General features: G+C 44.5%; 1 protein-coding gene across 1 annotated transcript in view; it reads left to right on the forward strand.

Annotated features, from left to right (window-relative positions):
- Positions 1-10,739: 10,739 nt before the first annotated feature.
- The window catches only part of ENPP2 (ectonucleotide pyrophosphatase/phosphodiesterase 2), a 109,697-nt gene continuing 102,150 nt past the window's right edge, over positions 10,740-18,286 (forward strand). The window contains 2 exon segments of the mRNA XM_089898791.1: positions 10,740-13,302; positions 13,305-13,417. Of these exon segments, the coding sequence (XP_089754917.1) occupies positions 13,179-13,302; positions 13,305-13,417 (237 nt within the window). The 5' untranslated portion in view covers positions 10,740-13,178.

The raw sequence follows: 18,286 nt of genomic DNA on the forward strand, positions 1-18,286 counted from the left end.
GTGGGGTTGTGGATGGACTAAGAAAGTATCTAGGTTCCAGTTCCCCACTGTGGAGTGTCATGGGAAGTGGAATCAAAAGAGAATCCTGCAGACATGCCATCTCTACAAGAGTTCTCAGAGTGAGAGTGTACAGTAGAGAGGTGAAAATCATATCAGGGTCAACTGACATATACAGGTAGACGTGTACACACCAAACAGTGCTGACATAAGAGCCTTCGCTGTATGCCAGGCAGACTCCTTGTTCTTCCAGCAGGTAGTTCTCTCTAAAGAAATGAAAGGAAATACCCTGGCAGTCCAGTGGTTAGGGATCCAGGCTTCCATTGCAGGGGGCCTGGGTTCAATCCCTGGTCAGGGAACTAAGATCCCACAGGCTGTGCAGTGCAGCCAAAAAAAAGTGAAAAAAAGAAAAGCAGACATATCGAAGAAGATAAAAACAGACCACGGACCAAAAGTTAGAAAACAGAGGAAGCATTAAGAATAGAAAACATAACAAAGAGAATGTAACTAAGGACAAACACCTCTATCCTGTCAATAAATTGAAATGAGGGTAACATCATCTTTTAAAAGAAAGACACAAAGAATGAAAAACTAAAATCAAATCTATATATGACAGCTTATAGCAAAACAAACTCTTGATTGATTAAAACTGTAAACATAAAATAGGAAGTCATAAAAGTATGAAAGAAAAAATGGGTGGATTTTAAAATAATATTGGAAAGGAAGAGACATTTCTAAGAACTGGACAGAGCCCAGACTGAGAAGCAGGAATAAGCCCCGTACTCTGGGATGAAGACAGGGACTCATTGTTTATTGCCTCCATTTGTACTGCTTGAATAATGTTTCAAATATGTGTATGGTTTTCATAATGAGAATAAAAAGGCTAAATACAAAATACAATCAAATTCAAAAGAGAACATTTCAAATCTCTTTAATGATCCTGCATTACTTGTAGGATAAATCCAGAAGCTCTGCCTCTCATGGTTAGCTAACCCAGCTGACCTTGCGAACACCAGCTCCCAGCATTTCTCTCTCTCTCTCTCTTTTTTCTTTTTCGGCTATTATGCATAAAGTTACTCAATGTTCTTGTACTAGTATTTTTGTGGCTCTATGTATTCATTTCTGTAGACATATTCCTAGGAGTGGGGTTTCTGGGCCATAGGATGGGTATATGTTTAACTTTATAAAAAACTATCAAATAGTTTCCCAAAGTGTTTGGACCACGGGTGCCCCACCAGCAACATATGAGAGGGTCAGTTGCTTCATTGCCTTGCCAGCGCTTGAGATGGTCGGTCATTCTTTTTTTAAAATTAATTAATTATTGATTTAAAGATCTTTATCGGAGTATAATTGCTTTACAATGTTGTATTAGTTTCTGCTGTACAACAAAGTGAATCAGCTCTATTTATACATATATCCCCATACCCCCTCCCTCTTGCATCTCTGTCCCACCCTCCCTATCCCACCCGTCTAGGTGGTCACAAAGCACCAAGTACTATGCGGCTGCTTCCCACTAGCTATCTATTTTACATTTGGTAATGTATATATGTCCATGCCACTCTCTCACTTTGTCCCATCTTCCCTTTCCCCCTGCTCGTGTCCTCAGGTCCATTCTCTACATCTGCGTCTTTATTCCTGCCCTGCCACTAGGTTCATCCATACTGTTTTTTTAGATTCCATATATGTGTGTTAGCAGACGGTATTTGTTTTTCTCTTTCTGACTTACTTCACTCTGTATGACAGACTCTAGGTCCATCCACCTCATTACAAATGACTCAATTTTTGTTCCTTTTTATGGCTGAGTAATATTCATTGTATATATGTGCCACATCTTCTTTATCCATTCATCTGTTGATGGACACTTAGGTTGCTTCCATGTCCTGGCTATTGTAAATAGAGCTGCAAAGAACATCGTGGTACATGACTCTTTTTGAATTATGGTTTTCTCAGGGTATATGCCCAGTAGTGGGATTGCTGGGTCATATGGTGGTTCTAGTCTTAGTTTTTTAAGGAACCTCCATACTGTTCTTCCCCAGCATTTCTCTTGATCAAAGAAATGAATGAATAAATGGATGGATGCATAAACATTTTTTTTAAAAAAAATCTTGCACTCATGTTTCCAATGAACATCACATTTTGACTAAAAGAGCTCTGAAATCTTACTGTGTACTGTCCTGTATTTGTCTTAAGTATTTTTTTTTCTGCCTTCACAGAATGCATTTGAAAGGGTGAAGCTCTAGGAGCTGGGAACTCAGCTCATCCACAACCACGTCTTTCCCATCTTACAGACTAAAAGTGTCAGACTTCTTTCCTTGTAGTATTGATGGATATTTCCAAATGCAAAGATGCTGGTTTTTCTAAGATGTCTTCACTTATGGGTCTGCCCACCCTCCCCTGACATTGCCTCTCCTCTAGCCATACCTATCTTGTTATAGTTTCTTGAGCACGTCATGACTTCATTGTCTTTATTTATTTCCCCCTTTTGCATGAATGTCTCTGATTCCTTCCCAGAAAATTGTTAGTCATCCATTAAGGCCCAGTTCAAATGATGCCTCATTTATGAGCTCTGACCCTACTGTTCCAGGCAAAACTAGCTTTTTCATCATCCTTGCTCTGGTAGCACTTTAATCTGAGAGAGGCTAGGTTTGTTGTCTTCTCAGCTGCTCTGTGAGTCCCAGGAAGAGCAGGTGAATCTGAGCCCCCTTCAGAGCACCTGATCAGGGCTCCAGTTGCTGGGAAAATTGACTCATTCCCATGGGACTTCCACGATTAGGGATTGCGTTGAATGCCACTTTGGGCTCCATGCTTGCTTGGGCAGGTCACCATACAGGAGGAAGGGGACAGGAAGGGTCCGGACACATTTGCTAATATCACACAAGTATGTGTTTTACATAAATTACCTCATTCATTCTTCACCTTTCAAAGTAGGTCTTATTATCCTCGTTTTGGAAATGAAGAAATCTGAGGCTCAAAGAGGTTAAATAAATTACCCAGAGTAGATGGTGGAGTTTGGTTTCAAATTTGGGACTTTCTGGCTCCAAAGCCTGTCCCTGTTCAATTCTGGAATCTGTGTTCTGGGGAGGGAGATGTTCGGCTGAAGCAACAGTATTCTCACTTGAGAGGCTACATCTCCAAACTCTCTTTTCTCTTCTGCTGTGGAGGTGACCAAGGGCGGGGCTGAGGGCAGGGATATGGAGGGCCACGCTGGGGAAGCGGGGTCTGGGAAGATGGGGAAAGTCACGTGTGGCCGCTTTCCCTCTGCGTGGCGTTTACTCTCTAATCCTCTGTGGAAGTTCTGGATTTGTGGATACTCTCCTGACCCCAGTCCTCTCCTTCCAAGAGACCAGCTGGAGCGATTATGTTTTCTGGAATAACACAGAGAAGACGATGATTAATACTTGGCAAACTTTGGAGGAGGAAATGTGAAACACGTGCCTGTTTGGGGTTCCTTCGCATGTTTCTAATCAACCAACCAGATTTCACTAGAATCTTTTATGGCTTCTCTGAAATTTGTAGTGAAATTGAAAGCCAAGTGTAGCCCTTGGACCAATTTGTGGTTGCTATAATAACTATCCCTTTCCCTGACTCCTTCCACCACTTAGTGAAAATTATTATTGCAGTAAAATTTCTTAGTCATACTTTCCAGGGGGTTGAAATTTCTTAGCTTGTCATATGGATAAATCTTACATTTATGTTAATATGAGAGCAGCATGGTTGGATGAGTCTTTGCATGGAATTTGACAAAAGACACAGTTGAAATTAGTTATTGAAAATTCTATATGTAGGATGTACTCCACCTTCAATTCAGTTTAAGAAGCATTTTGAGCACCTATTATGTATGGGGTATGTCTGAAACTCTGTGTGCAGAGATAATTCCTACCTTTACTTCTTAGGAAAGTCCATAACTTGAACTGAGTACATCTTAGTGAACTCTCTATCTTCATAGTCCTGAGCTCAGAAGATGCTACCACCAGTGACCCAGTTGCTGAAGCTAGAAATCCTAGGATCTTTCCTGATTCTTCTCCCTCTCTTATTACCATATTTAATCAAGTCCAAGTGATTTTCTCCTCCTCAATTTCTAAAAAAAAATTGCATCCTTATCTCCATTGCCATGATCAAGGTCCAGGCTTTCATCATCTCTTGCCAGAATATTCCAGTGGCTTTCATTCTCACTTCCCTGCCCACAGGCTCTCATCTTCCTTACCCCTTCTAGAGCAATTGCTCAAGACGCAAAAATGAATATGACACTCCCTTGTTTAAAACTCTTCATGAACTCCCTCTTACCCGCAGGATGAATGCAAAACTCCTCATGAAAATATTCAAGGCCTTCCACTGTGTTGCCCTGGGTGCCATGTTGGGGGAAGGTGGACAGGCCCATGAGTTGAAGACACCTTGGAAAGACCAGCATCTTTTCATTTGGAAACATCCATCAAGGCTACAAAGAAAGAAGTCTGGCATTTTTAGTCTGTAAAATGGGAAAGCTGTGATTTTGGATGAGCTAAGATGAGTTCCCAATTCCTAGAGTTCCACCCTTTCAAATGCATTCTGTGAAGGCAGAAAAAAATACATTTAAGACCATTATAGGACAGTAGGTAATAAGATTTTGGAGCACTTTTAGTCAAAGTGTGATGTTGTTTGGAAACATGAGTTCAAGGTTCTTTAAAAATACGTTTATGCATCCATCCATTTATTCATTCATTTCTTTAATCAACAGATATCCATTGAATACCTAGACAAGAAAGTTACAAAGAACCGTGGTACAGTCCCTGCTCTCAAGTAAAGAGATAAATAGGCAATTATAAAACCATAGAATGAGCACACTGTAATGAAAACACATGGTGCTTTGAGAACACATACTGGGGGCTCCTAATCTAATCCAAGAGGGCCAGGGAAGGCGATATGTAAGTGGAGAGAAGAAAGAAGAATGTGACTTACCCACGTGAAGAGAAGAATGAAGAAAATTCAAGTGGAGGAGAACATGGGCAAAGAGACAGAAGCAAGACAGAGGGGAATTTTGAGATGCTAATATGGCGGGATTATAATGCTGAGGTTAGGATGGAAGCAGGTATAGGGGCTATTAGATGTGCACCTACAGCAGGAAGTAATAGGTCATCCAGGGGGGATCTCCAGCCCTTCCTGTGTCTTAGGCAGAATGGGCCAGTGCTAGGGCTCATGGCTTGGCATGTGGAACACGGACCAGGTTCTAGCTCACTTGACTCCTTAGCTAGAAACTTTTGTCTATAGGCAGCAACCTTGACCAGATTATCGCTAAACTAGATTATGGAATAAACACTTTATCTTTGGGACAATGGGAAACCCTGCAGTGTGTTAAGCAGAGGAATTAGGTCAGGTTGGAATTTTAGGACGATCTGTCCGGCTGCAGCATGGAGGTAGGTTAAAAGACTTCAAATTGGAGTCAAGGAGAATGGTTAGGTGACTTTCTCAGCGGTCCCTATGAGAGGTTATGGTGGCCTGGCCTTAAGGAGTGGCATTCACTGGAGTTAGTGCCAACATGAGGAGTTAAGAGAAACTCAGCAGCAGCCTTCAAGGAGCCAGGCAGGAATTCTAGTCTTGCTCTTTCTTACAAAAAGCCCACCTTGGTGAGAGACACAGAATAGTGGATTTGCTGCACCATGATTTTGACTCAGTGAGGAAATAGCTTCTTTTTCTTTCTTTTTAAACACATTTACTGAGGTGTAATTGATATAAAAAACCTGCACATATCTAATGGATATAACTTGATGAGTTTGGCCATATGCATACACCAAATCAAAGTTAACAAACATAACCATAACCTCCAAAAGGGCTCTTAACAATAGACATTCAACAAAGAGGCAGGTAGAGAAACAGCACGAGATTCTGTTTGTCCTCCAAGCTGGCCCAAATGAGTATCGCCTATGACCTTTTGTTGTATAATCACCTCACCTGAGCCTGAGGGGCACATTGATGTTTGTGATAACTTGTTCTGTTTTTCCTCCCATTGGAAACATTTTCACGAGGCAATTGAAGAATCTCATTCATTACCCCAAAAAGCAATTTGAACTTTCGTGGTTGTGCAATCGCACCAAGTTAAATTTTTACAGGCCCTTGGTTGGCCTGGGGTGGGTGAGATGTGAGCCAGCAGGGGTGGGTGGGAGAAGGACAGGGAGTCAGACGGTAAGGGAATTAGCCACACTGCAGATCTGCACTGGTCTGTGTTAATATCCTCCCTCACCAACTCAGGGGTGCTTTGAGCGCTAGTGTTTGATCTGGAAAAACCATTAATGAACAAAAGAATCATTCCTATTTTCTCCAGTTTTCTAACCATGTTCAAAAATCTGTTATTTTTATTTTATTTATTTAGTTTTTGGCCTCACCACGCGGCGTGTGGGATCTTAGTTCCCTGACCAGGAATCGACCTGTGACCCCTGCAGTGGAAACATGGAGTCGTAACCACTGGGTCACCAGGGAAGTCCCCAAAAATCTGTTATTTTAACCAAAGGAAAAAAAAAAATCCCTGCCTTAAAAGAACAAGGTGTCAGGAGAGTTGAATTCTATCCCCAATATTTTCCTTTCTCAGGCATTGTAGAAACTTGATAAGACACAACCTTTTCTGGGCTTCATTTGCTTGTCTCAAAGCTCCTTTCAAAGTGAAACTCCCGTGCTTCTCTGAAATATTTGCATTTTGAAGTGTCAGCCCATAGTAGGCTCTCAATACATATCTGTAAAATTGGAGGAACGAGCCTCGTGTGCTAGGCCCAGGGCTATTAATAGGAGAAACAGAAATAAATGAAAAAGGTCCTTGTGTTTTAGTTGTTCACGGTCATACGCACAGGTGATGACTGGACACTGTCTAGGCTCTGCCCCACAGGCATGTACAGGGGCTGTGAGATCACAGAGGGGAGGAAGTCAAGAAAGAGAGACAGTTGAACTGAATCTGTACAGAGGTTTGCCAGATGTGCAGGAAAGGCCATTCAAAGGAGCAGAAGTCAGATGAAGGTCCGCGAATTACCCTCTGTAACTCGAAATAGACACTGGATGCTTATAGGCAAGAACAGCACCCCTGGAGCTGGCAGGATAATTGACCACTTGATAGCAAAATGGGTAGATCCTGTGCCCACTTGCTACAGATGGATGTGTCTGACCATTGGATTGCCTACCAAGGCTCAGCCACCTACGTGGTTTTTTTTAAGTTTATTTTTTATACAGCAGGTTCTGATTAGTTATCTATTTTATACATATTAGTGTATATATGTCAATCCCAATCTCCCAGTTCATCCCACCATCACCACCCCCCCACCCAGCTTCCCGCCTTGGTGTCCATACGTTTGTTCTCTACATCTGTGTCTCTATTTCTGCCTTGCAAACCAGTTCATCTGTACCATTTTTCTAGATTCCACATATATGCGTTAATATACAATATTTGTTTTTCTCTTTCTGACTTACTTCACTCTGTATGACAGTCTCTAGGTCCATCCACGTCTCTACAAATGACCCAATTTCATTCCTTTTTATGGCTGAGAAATATTCCACTGTATATATGTGCCACATCTTCTTTATCCATTCATCTGTCAATGGGCATTTAGGTTGCTTCCATGACCTGGCTATTGTAAATAGAGCTGCAAGGAACATTGGGGTGCATGTGTCTTTTTGAATTACGGTTTTCTCAGGGTATATGCCCAGTAGTGGGATTGCTGGGTCCTATGGTAGTTCTTTTTTTAGTTTTTTAAGGAACCTACTTAAAAAACCTATGGAGAACCATACTGTTCTCCATAGTGGCTGTATCAATTTACATTCCCACCAACAGTGCAAGAGGGTTCTTTTCTCCACACCCTCTCCAGCATTTGTTGTTTGTAGCTACCTACATGTTGAATTCAGATGTACCTAAGAGACACCATAGGAGGGCTTAGCAGAGGATGCCAGAGGCAGGGCTGACACATAATAGTACAAGGAAAGTAAAGAAATTGCTGGAGAGGAGTGCAGATAAACAAGACAAGACACAGGGTCCATTTAGCCTACATCCTCTGCCTGCTAATGGCACTGATGAGCATTTGGTGGGAAGTAGGTTCTCTCCATCAGCTTTTTATGCCAGGAATGGACCTAATCCGTCTCCTCCCTCCAACTTTCCATTGACAATACTCTTTGGCTTCAGCTACATCTTGCCACTGTCCCTACTGTCATCAAGCAAAACACAGACAACCATCTGGCAGTGGGTATCTGCATGGTGTGTGAAATTTTCCCAGAATAACGGTTTGAATTATTTTGTAAAGCAGCAGAACCCTCTTCCCATATTAAATTTTACTTAGAAGAACAATATGAAAACAGCTGTAGTCAAACATCGACAAGTACCACACCATAAATATTTACCAGGCACTTATAATGGCCCAAGTGCTGTGCTGTGCACTTGCTATGCATCCCCTCATTTAATCTTTATCACGATCCTATGATGTGGTGCTTATAAGGTAGGGTTGTTTTTATCCTCTTTTTAGAAATGAGGTAGCTGGGAATGAAGAGTAACAGCTAACATGTGGCAAAGCTAGAGTCTGATCCAGGCAGTTTGTCCTCGATGTGGCGTCCTTCTGGTGCAGGAGGTCCTGTCCCAGTGGCCTGGCTGTGACGGGAATGGTGTGGCAGAGCTGAGCCATCCGGGAATCCATCTGCTCTCCCTTTCTTCTGCGGTAGCAGGTGTAGCTAATCCCTGTATCCTCCTTCCCCCAGCTCAGGAATTTGGTAATTTACCAGGTTGCTGTGTAATGTGGTCTAAGAAATACTGCTTTGGTTTGTCCTCCAAGATCTCTCTACAGAGTCCATAATCTGCCACATCGACTCAATATGAGAGGGATCCTGCGGCCAAATAAGTCTTCAAATGTGGAAGTAAATGCCTATCACACACACACACAAAACAAGCAGTGTATGACTCCATTTATATGAAATGTCCAGAAGAGGCAAATCTATAGAGACAGAAAGTAGATTAGTGGTTATCTAGGGCTGGGGGGCTGAGGAGTCATGGGGAGTGATAATTAAGGGGTACAATGTTTCTTCCTGGAGTGATGAAAACGTTCTAGGATTGTGGTGATAGTTAACCTTGTGAATATCCTAAAAACCATGACTTGTACCATTTAAATTGAGGAATTTTATGTTACGTGATTTACAGCTCAATTAGGCTGTTAAAAATCCCCAAACAAACAAACAGAAAAAACATAGAGCATCTCTTTAAAAACTTGTTTAATGTGGTAATCCATGAATTTATCTCTGGTTGGGCGGTCTGCAAGACATGGGGGTACAAGGAGAAAGGATCACCGGGTCAAAACCAATCATGACACAGCTGCTGGCGGCAGCACAACGGCTCTAATGGGGACACGTGCAAGAGAAAGGTGAGCCCTTTGGGGACACTGGGAAAGATCTGGCAGAGGAGGTGGTATGGAGCCCCAATCCAGATTTTACCGGCAAGTCCAGAGGCAAGGAAACTCCTTAGACAGCTGAGATGCTCTATGGGTGCTCTTGGTAGAGCTGATATTACGTGAAAGCTTGGAGCAAGGACAGTGCAGGGCTTGTTTTGTGCTTTGCATGCCTGGATAACATGATGAATGGAAGGACTCAGGGGAAGAGGATTGAGGGATAAGCTGGAGCGAAATGGCCCCATCCCTTGAATCATTCATTCATTCCTTCATTTCCTTCTCAAGCATCACCCATGTGTCAGGCAGAGGTTAGGTCAGTGGTCTCAAGCTTGGCTTTACAATTGCCTGGAAAGCTTACCAAAACTGGTACCAAGGTCTCACCCCAGCGGGTGCTCTGGGCATCAGGATTTTTCAAAACTCCTCAGGGAATTCTAATTGTAGTCAATGTTGAAAACCAGTAGGATGTCTGATGGAGATAAAAAAAAAATTAAAAAAAGATTAAGGCGAAGATGGTTGTGGCACTTGGGAGTTTAACAATCAAGAAATGTTTTCTGAGAGCCTATTAAGTACACCCTGGGCACTGGGGATACAGCAGTGACTAAAAGATGGGTCCAAGCCCTCATGAAGGTTCAGACTAGTGGAAGCAGCAGGAAATAGGCAAGTAAGGGAACAAGGGAATCTCTCATTACAACATGGGGTAAATGATGTGATGGAAATAAAGAAGGCTAACAGGTAGCTGATGACGAGGGAGAGGACGGTTCCCTAGATTGACTGTCAGGGAAGGTCTCTTTGAGGAGGTGACTTTAAGCCTGGTTCTAAAGGAAGGAACTGACCTTGGAAGATCCACAGGAAGTATGTTCTAGACAGTGGATACATGTGGTGTGTGTGTGTTGTTATTGTTGTTAAAACGAACAGGCATGTATTCAGACCATATTAGGAAAAACGGAGTACATTGTATGAGAGACAGTTGAATATGTTTAGCGACTGTGATTTTTTTTTTTTTTTTTTTGCGGTACGCGGGCCTCTCACTGTTGTGGTCTCTCCTGTTGTGGAGCACAGGCTCCGGACGCGCAGGCTCAGCGGCCATGGCTCACGGGCCCAGCCGCTCCGCGGCATGTGGGACCCTCCCAGACCGGGACACGAACCCGTGTCCCCTGCATTGGCAGGCGGACTCTCAACCACTGCGCCACCAGGGAAGCCCCTGTGATATTTTATTTATTCTTGTATTCCCAGAATCAAAGATGCTGACTGTCATGTGATTTATACATGTAATGTATAAATGTCTGATGAATAAATGAACTAGTGAAATCAGTAAAGAAGAAACTGAAAGATAGAGGGATGGCTGATGAAAGAATGTTCCAGAAGACATGGGAAGAGAGGGATTCCATAGCACACAGAAGGAGGGCCACTTCGAAAGTGGGAGGCAAGGTGTGGAGACTGGAAATAAGTTTTCTGGTGCAAGGACAGGAAGCAGAGTTCCCTCCTGATAGCCCTTGTGCCCTTTGCTGGAGGAGTGGAGGTCGTTTGCTGAAAGTCAGCTGGGAGTGGGGTCCGGGTTCTCCAGGGGTGGGAAGAGTGACTTTGTGGAAGTGAAGAGGTGGGCTGACCAGGGACACTCATAAGGAATACAGTGGTGCTGGACCCGGCACCTAGGCTGCAGAGCACACATAGGTGGTGGTGCCAGTGGACACGGTGTGTGATGCTGTGTAGCTCTAGCAGACCGTTACATCGTGGCTGAGGGTTTTGCAGATGGTATATGGCAGTGGTTGGACCAGGAAATGAACAAACTGAGGTGGAAGGAGAGTAAGATCGAAACCGACATTAAAGTCTAGACTGGGACATAAAGGAAGGAAGTAATGTCGAGAAGGAGGAACAAAGTGGAAAGAATAAAGGACGAGCTCTAATGAGTCAAAAGCCAAAAACGTATAATGGGGAGAAGGGAATGAGCTGGAAGGAAGGGAGTTCCTATTCCATGGTAGCTGCTGTACACATTAAAGCATCAATACTTTAAAAGACAACAGTAGCTACCTGTTGCTGAGCACGACTGTATGTCAGAAGAAAGGCAAGGGGTTTTACCTACATAATTTCATTTAATTCTCATAGCGTGTACCATAATCCCCATTTCACTGTTGAGAAAACTGAGGCTTACTGAGGTTAAATATACTGCTCGCATTTTTATGTTTTTTCGGCCATGGCTCACGGGCCCAGCCGCTCCGCGGCATGTGGGATCTTCCCGGATCGGGGCACGAACCCGTGTCCCCTACATCGGCAGGCGGACTCTCAACCACTGCGCCACCAGGGAAGCCCGCTCGCATTTTTGTAGCTAGGAAGAGGAAGAAACTGCATCTGTCTGATGAAGCCAATGCCCATAACCACCAAGCCAGGTTGATAGATATATTTTTCTTGTTGTAGAACAGCATAGGACTCCTGCATCCTTTTCTTATGAGCTGGTAACCCGGAGCCAGTTATATTAACCCATTGGACTCCGCAGGATGAAGTCCAAATTCCCTCAGGTGACACAGGAGGCTGGTCAGAGTCCAAACCCACACCCTCCTCTCTAGACACAGCCTCCCACACCCTCTGCTCTTGTCTGCAGGAACTATTTTGAGTTTGCCAAAGGCATCAGGACAGCTTTTGGACATGATGTTGTATGAGTCAGTGATGTGCTTCTTCCTCTTCTCCTGCTGGCTGACTCCTTCCAGTCCTGCCAGGCTGAGTGTGAGTATCACGAAAAAATGAGGGTGATGCCATTTGCCAGACCAGACATCTCTAGAGCATCTCCGCAGACCCCCATCACAGCTCTCCTCTTCACACTAAAATTCTGGGATGCTGACTCCTTGTTCACGGGGGCTTTCTTTACAATCCCACAGCCTCTTCCCCTTCTATTTAGCATTTTGCCATCTGGAAGGACCCAGAAAAAGGAGGGGAAAAGGCTCTGGTCATGACTAGTGACAGACTCTCGTAGCAGCCTCAGGAATCCCTAGGCTTGTACCAGCACCTCAGAGTTGCCAGTCTGGTTCCTATAGCATTCTTTTAGCAGCTGGTAAAGAGAAAAAATTAGACCATAAAGGAACATGGTCAATGAACTCAAGATATCTGTGGATATCCTTAACCAAAACAGCTGTTATTTTAAAACACTTTCTAACGGTTTTATAATCCAAACATTAAAATGTTCTATAGTTACTCTTGCTGTATATTATGCATTATGACATGTGCTTACGTGTTATAATTAAGTTACTGGGGTGGGTCACCCTGCAGGGAGGTGGGTGGTTTGTGGATGCGGACAGGATGTGATTGAGAAGACTCAGATTTCACTTTCTGGTTGGGTGATTGGGCAAATATCTTATTTTTCTGGAGCTTCTTTTTCTTTATGTGTAAAATGGTAGTAATAGGAGAGTCTTCCTGGCATTGTTTGGGAGGCCAAGTGACAGCATGATTATCACAAGCCCTTTGTCAATTGTAGCATGCTTTAGGGGAAAAAATGGGGGTATTATTTTCCAGAGTGTTAGAGGAATTTATACAATATACTGCTCGCGTTTAACCTGGGAATGCTAATTCAGGGAACTCATCAACAACACGGCAGGAAACTTCGGCAGCAAAATCCTTTCGGAAACCCCGGATAAAGAATCCGGCAGAATGAGAGAGAAATGGCAAATCAAACCTCACAGAGACTCTCCTTGAAAGATTACGGGATGAAAAATTAACTTGGCACTGTTGGGGGTGGGAATGCGGACGGCTGCCCTGGATGCCCGGTCTTCAGCCTCCGGTCACTTTCCTTCCCCAAAGCCATTTTAGTCAAAGGTCATGTGTGAGTCTTGTCAAAGGCCAGCTTCCAATGGAATCATTGTCCCCCGGGACAGCGGCCCCCTGACTACATCTGCATTGGAGAAATCCCAAAAGCAAACGGCCCAGTGCAAACAAGAGCAGCCCGAGGCAGCCGTCCCGGGGCAGAGAGCTCACAGCAGAGGCCGCGTCCGCAGCGCCCGGGCCGGAGCAGGCGCCCAGACGGCCGCAGCAATGAGCCGCCGCGCCGAGCGGGTACGGTAGGCGCCTCCCTCTCGCCGTCCTCCATTGCTTGGGCTCCCGGGTCCCAGCTGCTGTTCTGTCAGCCGAGAAACCTTGCAAAGGGCCTCCGGATGTGCCGGAAAGCGGTCCCCGTTGGGCTGCGTTCCCGTGCACTCAGCTGCAGCGATTTCCAGGCGCGCGAGATGCAGAGCGGAACTCATTTCGAGCTTTGGTTGCCAGGGAATGTTTGGGTTTGTAAATATGTATCTCGTTTCTGGAAACCCAGCCGGTAGTCCCTGCAGAGAGGGGCCGTGGACGAGTCTCCGGTCACCGCGGCTGGAACCTGTGCCAAGTGGGAGCTCCCCTGGGCGCAGCGGCTCTCGGGGTTCGGGGAGCTCGGTCCTCCGGGGCCGCGAGAGGGCTCGGCGTTTGGTGGATTACCTGTTGGACCAGGGCTTTGCGGGGAGGATAGGGATTTTTAAAGTCATCTGCTTCTGTAATGTGCTGTGGGATCCTACACTTGACTCCAAAGGCAACAGACATATCGCAGATGGAGGGAGCCCGTTCCACATGGCCGGGTCCCCTCGGGGGCTCCACAAAGGGAAGGTGTTGCCCGGCGTGCACACAGCCGGCGGCGGCACAGCCAGCCCCCTCGGCCCTTTGTACTTCACTATTTGAACAAGCTTTCAGATGAATCTGGCTCGGTTTTGGAGAAGAGTTGAGGGAACCCGGAGTCTCAGCCGAGCAGGGGTGCTTCTGATCCGGACTTGGAAATCTCGCAGGGCAAATACGGCAGGTGGGGAGGGTCGGAAGGGGCAGCGGGTACAGCCGGCGTTCAGGTGCGAGCGGTGGGTCCAAGGCTTTCGATGGCTGTCCTGCTACACACTCTGGTTTCATTTTAACAGGTTCAGCCCCGAACCGAGCCGCTTCTCACTGATAAAGACAATGAAAACAAAAGCCTTTCTAGCGCTCAGCAGGACGCAGAGAGGGAAGCCGGTTCTGTCGTTTGTTTATGAATTTTTCACCCAGCCGGGTCTGCCGGGAATAGGACGTCTTCCTCACTTCAGTCAATCGATGTTTGTTGAGTTTCTGCACTTCCTCTCTAGCTGAAAATTTTTTTTCTCCTTTACCTTCCCACCAAACGTTTTTTATTTAAATAAATAAATTTATTTAATTTTTGGCTGCGTTGGGTCTTGGTTGCTGCACTCAGGATTTCTCTAGTTGCAGCAAGCCGGGGCTACTCTTTGTCGCGGTGCCCGCGATGCGGGCTTCAGTAGTTGTGGTTCGCAGGCTCTAGACCACAGGCTCAATAGTTGCTCTGCGGCATGTGGGATCTTCCCGGACCAGGGCTTGAACCGGTGTCCCCTGCTTTGGCAGGCGGATTCTTAACCACTGAGCCACCAGGGAAGTCTGCCCCACCAAACTTCTTGAACGAGTGGGTGACATTCACCATCTCAATGTCCCCACTACCCAGTAACTTGCTCATCCACAGTCAATGGCTTCTGCCCTCCCTTCTGAAGACAAACCTTGGCCAGGGCCGCCAGAGACCTCTTGGGAGCTAAACCAGAGAGTGTGTTGTGTTCAACCTCCCCCAAGTCTTCTCTGTGTCATTTTGAACTGTTGGCCATCCCCCCCCCCATCCCTCTCTTTCTTTCTTTCTTTTTGTTTTTTTAAACTCTGTCCTGGATTCTTTGATATCACACTTCCCTGGTTTCCCTCTGACCTTCTGAGTTTCATTTAATGCCTCTAGAGGTCTTCCCTTCATCAGCATTGGTGTGCCCCTGTGTTCCTTGACTCTCTTCCCTTTCCATCCAGTAGTCTCCCTAGGAAACCTCTTCCACCCCCATGGGTTCACCCACTACATACAAATCTATAGCCTATCCAGATATTTCTCCTAAATACCAACCTTTTCTATAGAGGATCTCCACTTTAAGGAGCATCTCCACTTTAAGGAGCATCTCCACTTTAAGGTGCATCTCCGTGGAGCACCTTAAAATCAACATGTTCGAATTGAATTTGTCTTCTCTCATTCTCTCCCAGGCCTGCTCCTCCTTTTCTATTCTCCAGTGCTCAAATGGCATCCCTAGTTGTCCAAGCCAGACATGACAGAATCATCCTAGACAGAATCATCATTCGTCTCTTTCATTCATGACACCTAGTCCTATCTGCTCTCCCTGTTTAATGCATTTCATACACATACCTGTGTCTCCAGCTCAGCTTCCACTGTTTTAGTGTAAGTCAGTACCACCCCAAATTTGATTCTGGTCACAACTTTCTGTTAGTCTCATTTGAGGCCACTACTACCCATCCCCATGCCCCATGTCTTGTCACCATACTGTATCAAATGGTCTTTCTAAAATGCAATATGATCATGCAGATCTTTTTTGAAAAGTCTACCGTGGATTTCTATTTTTTTCCTTTTGAGAATAATGTTGATGTACACAGGTTCTCTGGGACTTGCCTTTCTCTTCCCTTTTATCTCTCATCAGTCACTCCCTCTACACATATTATGCACATTTTAATACACACTTTATGCATGTTGTATGCAAATTTATGCATATCAAACTATTTGCTAACCATGACTTTCCTCTTTGTCCTTCTCTTAGATCTAACTTCTCTTTTTCCCTAAGGACTCAGCTGAGAGCCACTTTCTCTTGGAGACCGCCCCTCATCCTTCAGAATGGGTGGGTGGCTCTCCCCTTTTTTCCCAGAGCTTCCTCTGTTCCTTCTATCAGAGCATTTACCATTCTTTATTGCAAGTATCTATTTACTTGTCTGTCCTCCACTGGTCTGTAGACTCCTCGAGGGCTGGCATCAGCTCTGTTTGTCTGAGCATACTTCGAGCCTATAGCCTGGACCCAATGAGGATGCTCAGTAAATTTGTGGGAATTCTTGTACAATTCTTGTCAATGACTATGATCTCCAGGCATTGAATAAGATGAAAGAGATACAATGTATAATACAACATGGTAAAGAATGAAGAATGAAAGTCAACCCTGATTATCAGGAAAAGGTGTAGTCTTCCAATTATTTAACAGAAGAAGGGTGTAGACTTTCTGGGTACTTAAGATAATCCCCCAACTCTCCAGATCTACCAGCTCCCTCTCCCATCCACATCTCAGTGGCTTTCTCCTACTGCTGTCCACATCTATCCCAACCTTGCCCAAGGCTGGGAAAAGCTGCACAAAAAGCTGTTTTCAATTTTGCTTTGGCTTTGTGAAAGCGAAGGAACCGTTTTCAGTATAGTACCTGGCCCAGGAAGAGGTTGAAGACCAAGCTAAGGTGGACTTGTAAGAGAGCCTTTTGACAAGCTGATATCAAAGATACAAGCTGGCATCTTCTGATACCAGAAGGAAGGCTCAGAAGGGACCAACAGGTGAGATCTCTAAGAGCTGCTAGAGAGTGATGGAGGCTACAGATGAAAACATTCAGTTTGATTTTCTAAAGAAATTTGTGCATTTGAAACTCTAGACAGAGGTGAATGATGATGAAGAGAGTTATTTAAACTGCAGATTATTCTTGTTTGGAGCCACAGTCCTCGTGGGACTCAAATGTACATTACTCTTCTCAGAAAAAACGCACGATATACAAACATGGCACCTTCCATAAACTTTCAGGAGGTTCGTACAAGCCTACTCTTGGAACCCCTTGTGTTGTCATGAACCTCAGGTTAAGAATCTTGAATCAAAGAATTCATTCAGAGCCTCCCTGGTGGCCTAGTGGTTGAGAATCTGCCTGCTAATGCAGGGGACACGGGTTCGAGCCCTGGTCTGGGAAGATCCCACATGCCACGGAGCAACTAAGCCCGTGTGCCACAACTACTGAGCCTGCGCGTCTGGAGCCTGTGCTCCGCGACAGGAGAGGCCGTGATAGTGAGAGGCCTCCGCACCGCGATGAAGAGTGGCCCCCGCTCGCCACAACAAGAGAAAGCCCTCGTACAGAAACGAAGACCCAACACAGCAAAAATAAATAAATAAATTAATAAACTCCTACCCCCAACATCTTAAAAAAAAAAAAAAAAGAATTCATTCATTCAACAGATATTTGGGAGAGTAGGTGGTGATTAATAGGAGCCCACATAAGTCCAATAATGCATATTTTCTCTTTTAGAGGATCTCAGTGTAATGTGTGGTATTGAGTTTGGAGTCACAGGACTTGGGCTCATGTCCCTGCTTTGGCACTTGCTAGTTGTGTGACTTTCTCTCTGAATGATAGTTTTATCATCTATTAAAAAGGATAATAGGTGTTGGAAATGGTGACTAAAATAAAGTTTGTGAAAATACCTGGAACATGGTTATACTCACTTAACATTAATCAATTCAAAAACCTTGGTTTTAGGAAGGGCCCAGATCCTGTGATATTCTTCTGGATTAGAAGCATGCACGTGGGCCGGATTAATGACTGGATGCGTTTACTAAAGAATAGCTGATTGACAGATGGACGTCTTTAGGATGGTATGCTACTGGGGTCCATCTTCATTCCTGTTTTATTCAATGTTCTTAACATCCACGAAGGCACAGCACACTGATCACATTTGCTCAGAGAAAAGGCATAAGGATTAGGGGTCCAGAAGTTATCAATTAGTTGTAGCATACTTTGACTTTTTATTTTTAGAAGCAGTGTGCAAAAATAGATATAAAATATATCATGTATGGCTGCCAAAAATCAATTGCAAATTATTGGGTGTGTGTGACAGAGAGAGAGAGAGAGAGAGAGAGAGAGAGAGAGAGAGAGAGAAAAGACAGAGAGGGAAAGTTAAAGACAGAAGTGGTGGCTTCATATAGTTAAGGTTTAGGGATTTAAACTGACAATAAATCAACCATGAGATGTTTCTTCTAAAATAATGTTAGGTTTTATTAAAAGAGGTATGGTGTATAGCACATGGAAAACAATAGACCTTCTAATCT

Source organism: Delphinapterus leucas, chromosome 17, assembly GCF_059928025.1.
Source record: "Delphinapterus leucas isolate spDelLeu-1000000601 "Yukka" chromosome 17, BTC_Dleu_Yukka2, whole genome shotgun sequence".
NCBI lineage: Eukaryota > Metazoa > Chordata > Mammalia > Artiodactyla > Monodontidae > Delphinapterus > Delphinapterus leucas.